This window comes from Grammomys surdaster, unplaced genomic scaffold, assembly GCF_004785775.1.
Source record: "Grammomys surdaster isolate TR1022 unplaced genomic scaffold, NIH_TR_1.0 919, whole genome shotgun sequence".
Lineage (NCBI taxonomy): Eukaryota > Metazoa > Chordata > Mammalia > Rodentia > Muridae > Grammomys > Grammomys surdaster.
Genome location: NW_021605338.1, coordinates 311,227 through 322,778, shown reverse-complemented (window position 1 = coordinate 322,778; position 11,552 = coordinate 311,227). Strand labels below are relative to the sequence as shown.

The 11,552-nt window shown below is 45.6% G+C and overlaps 1 protein-coding gene across 3 annotated transcripts in view; it reads right to left on the bottom strand.

The window, feature by feature from the left end:
• Nucleotides 1-5,015: 5,015 nt before the first annotated feature.
• The window catches only part of Ikbkb (inhibitor of nuclear factor kappa B kinase subunit beta), a 47,060-nt gene continuing 40,523 nt past the window's right edge, over nt 5,016-11,552 (bottom strand). The window contains exons 20-22 of one of the 3 annotated variants that reach the window (XM_028782899.1): nt 9,968-10,095; nt 7,213-7,303; nt 5,016-6,254 (exon numbers count right to left, since the gene is read on the bottom strand). In XM_028782899.1, coding sequence (XP_028638732.1) covers nt 6,186-6,254; nt 7,213-7,303; nt 9,968-10,095 — 288 coding nt within the window. In that variant the 3' untranslated portion in view covers nt 5,016-6,185. The other 2 variants (XM_028782900.1, XR_003713297.1) reach the window with 2 other exon arrangements.

Sequence of the window (11,552 nt, the reverse complement as noted above, 5' to 3'; positions counted from 1 at the left end):
TTTGGGGACATACACTTTTACTTTTCTACTGCAGTCTTTTAAAATTTCTATTATTGTTTTTGTTTTGTTCTGAGATGGGGTATCTATGTAGCCCAGATTGTCCTAGAACTATGAAGAGCAGGCTGGCCTCAAACTCACAGAAATCGTCCTGCCTCAGCCTCCTGGGTGCTGGGGGAAAGTGTTCAACACCAGGTCGAGCAATACATTGTTATTGTTTTAGGTGAATGAGTTACTTTTATTAGCAAGGACAGGGCACTGCTTTCCGTACTGGATGTACAGTAGTGATAAGTCAAGTCCTGTGCACATGTCCATGGCAGGCGGTGATAAAGTGGCTTACAAGGAAGTCCAGAATGAGGGATTCACTGTGAGCGGACATGCTTAGCAGGAATGAGGCCTCGACTCTACCACAACACTGCACGGATAAACAAAACGAACTGAGGAAATAGGGCAGCCCTTGGGAGGGGAGAGAACAGTTAGACAGAACAGTTGGAAAACATCTCTCATAAGGTCCCAGTGCACAAAGACATAATGAAGAGGAAGAGGGCTTGCAAGTGATCCCTGTAGAAGCAGCAAGGCCCATCCCTAAAGCTGCCACTAAATGTTCTGAATCAGTGGGAACAAGTTCACTAGGACCGAGATCTGAGCACTGCAGTGTGGACTGTGGTTGGTAAAGCTAGAAAAGCAATTGGTGTTCTATGTTCTCCCTGGACTTCCTGTCCTTTTCCTGCATTACATCCTCAATACTTTGTATCACTCTTTCTTGTTCTCCTTTCTAAATGTTACCCTATACCCACAGGTATGTTTGTATACACCAATGCTCTATGGACTAGAATACACATCAAGTAGAACTTGTAGCTTTTTTCTTTTTGATATTGTGTATCCTTACATAATATTATATATTTTAAGTTCATCCTTTTTTTTGAAAAGGCTGTGACTTCTTTTTTCTTTAGAGATGAATAATTTTCATCTATCTATCTATCTATCTATCTATCCATCCCTATAAGTATATATACCAGATGTCAATTATCTATTTATCTGTTGATAAACATCTAGGTTTGTTTCATTTCCTTGCTATAGTCAGTGAAGCAGAAAAAAAAAAAAAGGTGTTCAAGTATCTGTAGGTAGGGTGTGGAAATCTTTGGGTATATGCCCAGAAGTGAATACTGAGTCATTCAGTAGTATTATTTTAATTTTTTTGAAGAACCTCTGAACTGATTTTCATAATGGTTGTTCATTAGTTTGTACCTCCATTAGCGGTGAATAAGGATTCTTTTCCCACATCCTTTCCAACATTTGTTATAAGATTCCTTGAGGATTGCTGCTCTCACCGGGGTGAGGTGGTATATCAAAGTAGTTTTAATGTGCATGTCCCTGATGACTAAGGGATATTGGACACTTTTTTGAAATATCTATTGGCTTTGTATTTTTTTAAAAACCTGCTTCTTCAGTTCATTAGACAATTTCTTCCATTGGCAGCTTGATCTCCTTGGTAGTTAATTTCTGCACTTCTCTGTAAATCCTGTATATTAGCCCCTTGTCTGAAGTATAGCTGTTAAGGATTTTCTCCCTTCCCTAGGCTGCTGGCTTTGTTGATAGTTTCTTTTGCTGTGTCAAAATATTTGAATTTTATGTAGCCCCATCTGTTGATGCCTAAGACTAGTTTCTATGCTTTAAAACTCTGTTCAGAGAGTTCCTGTTCACCTCTTGTCATAGAGAATATTTCTTATATTCTCATCCAAAAGTTCCCAGTGTTTCAAGGTTTCTTTGTTTGTTTTTGTTTGTTTGTTCAAGACCAGGCTGGCCTCGAACTCAGAAATCCTCCTGCCTCTGCCTCCCAAGTGCTGGGATTAAAGGTGTGCACTACCACTGCCTGGCATATTTCAAGTTTTAAATTAAGGTCTTCCTTTCCTCCATCTTGAAGTCTTTTCTGTATGAGATCAGAGATAAAAGCCTAATTTCGTTTTGAGTGGAAATCGTGGTGAACAGGCTCTTATTGTTTTCACTGCATGTCTGTGATTAAGAAACAAAAATCAGGCCAGGCATGGTGGTATATGACTTTCTCCCAGCTCTTGGGAGGCAGGGACATAAAAAACAAACCAAAACCAAAACTAAAAACTGCTACTATTGTGGTCCAAGGGGGGTGAGCATCCACCCTAAACTAACATCCAAATATGGAGGTACTGTGCATGTGGTAGTAGTTTTGGGAAGAAAAAAAAAAGATGCAAGATGGAGGGTATCACAGATTGTTTCTCTGTAGTTTCAGAGAGCCACTGAGGCCAGGCAATGTGTAGCATGGCCAGAGTCTTTGCAGGGCCATTGCATAAAATGGAAAAGGAGAACTCTGGGTTGTTTTGGAGACTCCAAGATATTAAGATTCCAGAGCCATGAGATGCTTGCAAAGAAGAACAATGCGTACATGGATAGGAACCAACCCAAATGAGTAATGTCTATTCCAGGAGGGAAAGCTGGAGGGGCCAAGCTGTCTAAGCCTTAGAGACTCATGCCTCAGATAGCAGACAGAGCCAACAAGCATTTAGTGTTTGCCCTACTGGTGTCAGTCCTGTCTTGGTCCAATCTTTCCACATTGCTCCCCTATTCTTCCCTTTTGTAATGGGAGTGCATATTCAGCACCGTTATGTGCTGTGAGTGTGTAACTTGCTCTTTTATTTCCCAGGGGGTCACAGTTTAAGGGATTGATTTGAGTCCCATAGAGACTGGAATTTTAAAGTTTAAAGACCATGGGAAATTTTGAAGTTGGTCAAACTTCATTTTGGTGGCGCACACCTTTAATCCCAGCACTTGGGAGGCAGAGCCAGGCAAATTTCTGAGTTCGAGGACAGCCTGGTCTACAGAGTGAGTTCCAGGACAGCCAGGGCTATACAGAGAAACCCTGTCTCGAAAAAAACAACAAAAACAAAAACAAAAAAAAGAAGGTGCAGGTTTGAAGGTTCATAGTCTTGTCCCACTTCCTGACCTCCCCCTCCTACTCTGTTTTCCTGTGTATGAAGGAGAAATGTGATCTCCCAGCGTCCTGTTCCTGCCGTCAGTCCATGCCTTCCCCATGTTCTAGGTCCAGAGATGGGAAATCTTTTTTAAAAAAGTTACTTGGATTGATCTTTTGTGTGTGGGTGTTTTGCCTGTATGTACATCTACATCATATGCTTGCCTGGTACCGGCAGAGGCCAGAAGAGGACATCTCATCCTCTGCAACTGGAGTTATGGATGGTTGTGAGCTCCCATGTGGGTGCTGAGTCAAACACAGGTCCTTTGGAAGAGTAGCTGGTGCTTTAACGGCTGAATTCATGTCCCCCACTGGACATGGGGAAATGTTGCCCACACATGATCAAGATGATGAGGTGGTAGACTTTTAAACTGACATCCAGGTGAGATTTTGGTCTCACGAGTTGATGCTGCACTTACTTTGGATATGTTTAAAAAAAAAAAAAGAGTTTTGTTGGGGCTAGAGATTAGACTGGGTTGATGGTGGCCCCATAACATGTCTACATCCTAAGTTCTAGAAAGTGTGGATGTCATATCATATACAAAATGCATGATTGTATTAAAATCTTGAGACAAGAGACTTATTTATTTTAGATTTGCCAGACTGGCCCTAAATTAAATGAAAAAAAAGTTTTCTTATAAATCAAACAAGGACTGCCTTGAAAGAGGAGACTGCAGGGGTGACTGAAGGGCTGGATGTGAAGTCCTTCACAGCTCATATTTGAATATGGTAGCTCTTTGGTAGTACTGTTTCGGGAGGTAGTAGAATTTTGAGGACAGGGTACCCCTGTTCCGGCTGAGATACTGGAGTTTGATGGTTATAGGCCTCATTTCTGGCCTGGCTGCTCTGTGTCTTGACTGTCATGTTATGACAAACATAACCAGAACTTCCCTGTTCCTACCTCTCATCCTTGTTGGCTCAGTCAGGGGCAAGTCCTTTGCCCTGATGGAACATACCTTAGCTATGAGAAAAAATAAGTAAGTGACCCCTAAGAAAGAGACACTACCACAAGCTGAAGATTATCTGGAGCCACCGAAACAGGAAGAGGCCAGCAAGGGCTCTCTCCCCAAATCCTGAGGGGAAGTACAGTCTTAAAGACACTTAGATTTCAATTTCTTAAATTTCTGCTTTAGCTACGTCATTTGTTACATTTAGAGAGAAAAAATTTTTGACTTTTGTGTGCATGTGTGTGTGTGAGAGAGAAAGTCCACTAGTTGGCTTTGAATAGGCCTCTAGGGGACTTAACATCAAAATAAACTCTCAGATGCCTGCATAGTCTGCCTTCTCTCTGCTTTATTTATACACAATGTCCCAGAATTTTGCCTGTACTTGGGGGGGGGGAAGTATCTATTTCATTGTGCTGGATAGCTTTATGTCAACTTAACACAGGTAGAACCTTATCTGTGATAAGATGTCTTTATAAGATTCGGCTGTAGGACATTTTCTTAATTAGTGATTGATGGGGGAAGGCCCAGCCCATTGTGAGTGGTGCTATCTCTGGGCAGGTGGTCCTGGGTTCTATAAGAAAGCAGGCTGAGCAAGCTAAGAGGATTGAGCCAGTAAGCAGCACCCTTCCCCGGCCTCAGAATCAGTTTCTGCCTTTATGTTCCCGCCCTGCTTAGGTTCCTGTCCTGGCTTCCTTGGATGATAAACTGATGAGCCAAATAAACCTTTTCCTCCCCGACTTGCTTTCTGACCACAGTGTTTCATCATGGCAGTAGAACATTAATCTTTTGGGGAAGCAGAAGTAACCCTTGAATTTCACTCTGTCAGTTTACAGTGCTCTAAAGGACAAACTTTCCAAAACACCACTTTGGATTAATGTCCTTTTTCTTGCATGAAGTTTTCCCAAGCCTCCCAACAGCGTATTAAACCCAGGCTCTCTCTCAGCCCAGCATCTGTTCCCTTCCCAGTCTGGTCTCACCTCATCCTTTCTTGGATCCCTTTCCAGGATTTCTAAACACTGAGCACACATGAAGGGTAGGGCTCTATGGTCAATGACATTACTCACGGGGAACTTTACGCTGAGCTTAAGCCAGCATCTTTATTGTCAGAGTTTTCAGACAGTTTACCAGTGCACAGTATCCATCTCTAAGAAACAATTAAAGCATGCAGCACCTCTGAACTCATTTGACCATTGATGCTTCATACTGGCTCTGGGGTGGCCACTCTGACATTTCTCTGTTCCATCTTTATTTATTCTCTAATCGAATATACCTGCTTATGATAACCTGGGCCTGTTCTGCTTTTACACACACACATGCATGCAAACACACAAGTTTTGTGTGATGTTAAGATGGCTCATGATCTAGACACACGATTCAATTTTACAAAACTTCCCATGGTGTTGAATGTTGAGCTCAGAAGTCCTAGGGATGGTATACTGTTGAAATACACCTTTGAGCCTAGGATACATATCTGAGTAATGTTACAAAAATAGAAACTATTTATAAAATGAACCAATTTAATAATGCTGCTACCTACTGTAAGAGGCAGCAATACCCACACACACCTGACAGGAACCCAGGAGTCAGAGTATTCAGTGGGGTCATAGTTGGCATAAGACCTTCTTCTTCCTTTTTTCTCCATGACAATCGATTCCAGGTAATCTTTGGGACTCAAGGTATGTAGCTGTATTTCTGTTCTGCCTGGTTCTGTAAGTCGCTCTGTGGCTTAAAGGACCAGAGACAGCAGGGAGTCTGGCATCACCATCACTACAACTTAGTCAAAGGTCGTTTGCCGCAACGACCAGCACAGAAGGTAGAAACATTTACCAGGAGAGAAGTGAAGAAGAAGAAAGATACAGGCTCATCAACTTTCTGATTCAATGTCTGAGAGAGTTGGATCCAGATGACGCCCCAGCTGTAAGGTGAGAAGGGATGGGGAGGGCAAGGTCCCTCCCTCCAGCAGTTCAAAGGGGACAGGCAGGCTGCTGTCTGGAAACACTCAAGATAGACATTTGTTGTTTCTCTGCGTGGCTTTCTTTGTGTAGCAGCTATGAGGTGCTGTCGCTGCAAGTGCTTGTGACTGGCATTGTGCTTCTGTGGTAGAGGACGTCCAGTGTGTAGACAGGGCCAGCCTAGGCTGCTGCGGGCAAGCATCACAGCTGCTGGGAGTGAGATTTTCCACCTGGAGACACCAGAACATCATCACATGGAGAGCCACGGGCCAGTTCACGGGCACCTCAGTCACAGGCCTGCTCCAGGCTACACCCGTCTTCATCGTCTGTCCGTAACCAGCTCCAGTCTAGAGTCTGAAAGTCAACGGGCACATTAAATACTCAGTGGCGGGGCGGGGGGCCATCGTTCCTCTTCAGGAGGCAAGCAACACAATCTAGCAGTACGTTTAAGCCTTATCAGCGTCAGTCCTGGTACTACAGGGCACCTTTGAGCCAAGCGAGTTATAGGTTCGCATGTGCAGCAGACTTCCAGTGGACTAGCTGAAGTTCCTGGAACTCTGTGCCTGTGGAATGTGGACGGTCATTTTAGTTCGACCTGTAGCGTAGAGCGCTCATCTACATACTCGCTGCAGATAGGTGGGAATCATCTCAGTTATCCGTTTCCATGCCAACCAGAGGAGGCTTTTCTCTGGCTAAAGTGCAAGCAAGTAGCAAGATGGAAGACAGCAGCACCAGGAGGCGAGTGAGAAGCAGCAGGAGTTAGGGAGGCTCACCGAAGAAAGACAGGTGAGCGAGGACGGCAACTGAATGGGGTTCCTTCTGACTCCCCAAAGTTAGATGTGAGAGTAGTTAGTAGATGCTTGCATTAGCAGGAAAAAGCCAGTTAGACACCGACAACTGTTTAAGCTCTGTCTGAAAGTGCCAGGATCGCAGCTAGATTTTCTTCAAGTCAGTTTCTCTGACATTCCTACTGCTTGTGGCTAAACTGAGCCCTTGAACCACAGGCTGTGTGACAGGTTTCTCTTTTGTCACAAAGCCCAGCACAGTGCCCAACACATACAGACGTTCTACAATAGTCCCACAGATAGGGAAGGGGCTTCTGGTACCGATGCCCCCTGTCAGGATTGAGTCTCAGAAGGATTAAGATCGTGAATGCACAAGGCATTCCTAAGCATGAAATAATTATGAAAACCTGAAAGATGCAGAGACAGTCATGAATCTCTGCTGAGTCAAGGCTGACGCCAAACTGCCTTTCCTGGTTTGCTGCGGGAAGGAAGGGAAGGGACAAGCTGGGCTCCCCACAGGCTGTTACCGTGAAGCTCCGGTCTTGCTCCTTCACAGTGTCTTGCAGTGCACTTTCTAGCCGGGAACAGAGGGCGTGGGCTTCGGCCACCAGTTCTTCACTGAAGATAATGATCAGATTACCAGAACAAGGTCATCAGGATCTTACCAGGGCTAACAGACTGCTTTAAACCATGCTAAAGAACTCTTCAGACCGTTCTAAAACCCACACAGAAATTACTCATGTCTTAATGCACCGCACCGCTGACTGGTGATTTCAAGAATCTAGCTAAATACTCGACAGGCGCTCAAATCCCATGAGCGGTAACACTGCTGAAAATATGGAACAGTAAACAGATCTTACATAATAAAAGCCTTTAAAAAAGGATTTATCTTTATTTTATGTGTATGTGTTTGTCTGCATGTCTGTCTCTGCACCATGTACATGCCCATGGATGATGACGGATGGCACTGGATCCCCAGAACTGGGGTTAGAGCCCTTGTGAATGACCACGAGGGTGCTGGGAGCTGAACCCAGGTTCTCCACCATGGTAGCTAGTGCTCTGAGATGCTGTGCTGTCTTAGCTCCAGGGTTTCCTTTTGATTGACATATAACCAAAATTCCATCCAAAGTACCAGCATCTAAAAATGTTCCATCACCTGTTTTCTAAAGTTTTTTGTTTGTTTGTTGGCAGTACTGGGAATTGAGCACAGGCTAGGCAAGTGCTCTACCCCTGAGATATAGCCCCAAATCACAGTTTTAAAAATGGAAATAAAAAATAGATCAAGAAATACATGAGCTTCCACGGTGTACGGTTCTGGGAACGTACTACGTCGAAACCGGACAATTGGTTTTCTATCATGGACTGCCTATGACATGGGGCAAGCCAAACCAAACTATGTGTCCTTTTCTAACCAGAGTTTTGTGAAACAGAGAGATAAGATATTCACTCTACCCATGCTCACAGGATAACCTTTCTCAACTCAGGGGCTATCACTGGAGGAAAAGTACCAGCACCTCAGATTTCCTTTCCCTTCAAACGTGACATTCTGTGTGGGGAATAACCAAGAGCACGTCCACAGGGCTCCTGGCCAGGCTAAAGGCTCACTGTCAGCTCCAGAGAGCACAGAGAGATTAATGACCCGGTGTCTGGCCTCTGGAAGCTTGCAAGAGATGGGAGGGGTAATTAAGACTCCACAAAAACGTATAATTAAATACTAAAGACTATACACTCCCTAGGATCAAAAACAGGACTTTTAAAAACCATTTTTATTGTTATGTAATTTATGTTAGAAGTCCTGGCTGTTTGCACCGTAACAAATGCATGCCTTCAGTATCTGTGCAGTTGTATAGTCATCACTATGTCTAACTACAGAACTTTTCATCGTCTCCCCAAACAGGCCTTGTACCCATTACCAGTCAGCTCATCCCTCCCACACTCACTGCAGGCCATCATCCACCTCCTTCCTGTTCCTAGAGACTTACCATCAGGAACTGCTTCCAGCATCTGGACTACAGGGGGCCCCAGAATGCAGAAGATATAAGCAATGTCAGCAGAGCTGAACAGAGCAGACCCCAAGATGGGGCCATTCGTGAGTGTGGAGGACGGGGAGCAGTGTGCCTTGCAGGTAGAAACCACCAGAACAAATCTGAGGAGGGAGGATCTGTCTCGTCAGAAAGCAAGTCTTTGTATTTCAGTGTGTCACAGAACCAGTCAAAGAGCTGCTGGGTACCACCTCACTTCAGAGGGTCCACGGTGGGACCCAGCAACTGTATTGTTATTGCCGCTGCTACTTCAGGTTGGACTAGCCTAAGGTAAGCCATTTTTAAGACACAACAGACTAACCCAAGAATCACACTGATGTGTTCATAAACACTTAAAATGGTCAGATTGTCACTCTAGGTAAGCGGAAGACTTGGCTAGAAGTTAAAGACTCAGGAAGCAAAAGAGAAGCTAAAAGCCTTGCCAGGGAAGAGCTACAGTATCTGTCAGGAGAGAGGAAAGACCTGAGAGAGGGCTTAGCGGGTGAGGGCACCCACTGCCATCCCTGGTGACTTCATGCCTCAGGACCCACTTGGTGGAAGAAGGGAACCAGTTGTCCTCTGACCCTAAAGTACAGCAACCCTCCCATAAAGCAATTAAAAAGCAGAAAAACAGTAAAAGAGGTGAACAGAGGATGGAGGGAGGCACTGGGTGGGAAGAGCAGCCATTAACGAGATCCTTGGTTCTCCGCCTTCCTAATGCCGGGACCCTTTAATACAGCTCCTCGTGTTGTGGTGTCCCCAACCATAAAATTATGTTCATGGCTACTTCATAACTGTAGTGTTGCTACTGTTATGAATCATAATATAAATATCTGATACGAAGGATATCTGATAGTGACCACCATAGGGGTCGTGACCCACGGGTTGAGAACTACTGCTCTGGATGGAGGTCCCTGGGAGGGAGAGAGCCAGGGGCTCAGGTGTGACAAAGAGGGCACACCCTGAAGTGGGTTTTAAAGAACAATTAGCATCCCTGTACAGCCCGACTAACAATTTCCGGGTTCTCACTAGGCAACTGGTAATCCAGTTCTTGGACAGGGAACCTAGTCGGCACGTGACAAGAAAAGGTTGGAGCAGAATGAAAAAAACCATGTCTGTGTCCATTGATCCTATGAACATAAAGAGAGACGTGCAGACAAGACCCGAGGTTGGAAGTGACTGGTGTCAAGCACGCACGTCCAGTTCCAGTCTCCCTGCGTGCCCTTGAACCTGGCGTTTGGCACTGTCAAGCATAGCTTACCTTTTCTTGTCTGAGTCAGGTAAGCTGTCACAGGCGCTGGAAGGCTGGGACATTAGCTGACCAGGGTGACTAAGTCGAGACGCATTCATGCTATCTGGGCTTCCGCTCACGGGACCTCGTACTTTGCTCTGAATGATGACAGTGGAAAGTCAAGCGTATAGTAGTCAGTGGGTTACAGACATGGCTCAGTGGGTCCGAGTGCAGACTGCTCTCACAGAGAACCTAAGTGTGGGTTCCCAGCAGCCCACAGTGGATAGCTCACAAACGCCTATAACTCCAGCTCCTGGGAGATCCAGTGCCTCTGGCCCTCTCAGACACCTGCACTCATGTGTACATATCCACATGTAGACACATGCACGTACACACAATTAAAAATAAAATCAATCTAAAGGAGAGGAAGGTGTTTTCACGTTTTCCAAGTAGGAACCAAGATACACAGAGAGACTGTAATGACTGCACCACTGTGGGGTAGCTAAGAAAGCACGCTGAGGTGTCTGGATGACTAGGGTCACTACAGCTGGCCTCCTCCAGCTAGTGGCCCAGGCAGTGGCCACTGGCCACCTCCACATGCATGAGCCAGGGACCAGACCCTGCAGCCAGTGCCTCAGCACCTCTGTCCTCTTCTCAGTTGAGCCTCTGGCCTCTCCTTGGCTGGGTTGCCTCATACACTCTTCGCTACCCTTGATCCTCTCTCTCTTCACAGTTGCCAGAAGCTGCATGGCCCTAATCTCAGCCCTCAGGTTGGGGTCCCTTTCTGTCTCCACCCCTTCTCCCACTCTGGCTAACCACCAAGGTCCACCTTCAACAAGCCTTTTAAGTAAGCAGTTTTGTACTGTTCTTTACCACCTGTGGGGAGAGCCAGACACCTGCTTCCTCTGTTCCCTGAATTCACAGGCCATCACACCACAGAGTTTTACACTTCTTTAGCAGACTAGAGTGCTCTCTCTTAAGTCCTTGTCTGCACCCTCACTGGGTCACAGTGGATGCCAGACCCAGCTCCCCAGGCACCACAGCTCTCACACTGCGGGACACTCATGAGTGCAGGTAGCAGAACAAGCCAGCACGGGTTATCTCGAGTCCCTCCTTTCTTACAGGAGGAGATAGCTCTGAGCTCCCATCCCCAGGGAAATCCATCAGTGGTGCTCCGGATTCTGACTTCCCTGAGTTCCCTAGAGTGAGCACAAGTGTGAGCTTGAGTCCGTCAAGGCACTGCCTCCTCCCGTTTGGCCTATGGAGATGCTCCAGTCTTAGAATCTTTACAAAGCACCATTTTTGTTTCCTGCTTCTATAATAAGCCATCTCGTTTTCTTGCTCTTTTTGAGCTTATTTTGTTATCTGAGGCATGTCTTACTATGTAGTCTAAGCTAGCCTTGAACTTCCTGATCCAGAATCCCAAGTGCTGGGATCACAGGTGTGTACCACCATGCCTCCTCTTTATTTGCCCATAACACCTTGAAGGATGTCACAGCATCACATAGGCTGGCCTAAACTTATCATCCTCCAGTCTCTGCAAATGCTGGGATTATAAGTGTGCAGCCTTCTGCTTAGCCCTCTCTCTCTCTCTCCCTCTCCCTCTCCCTCTCCC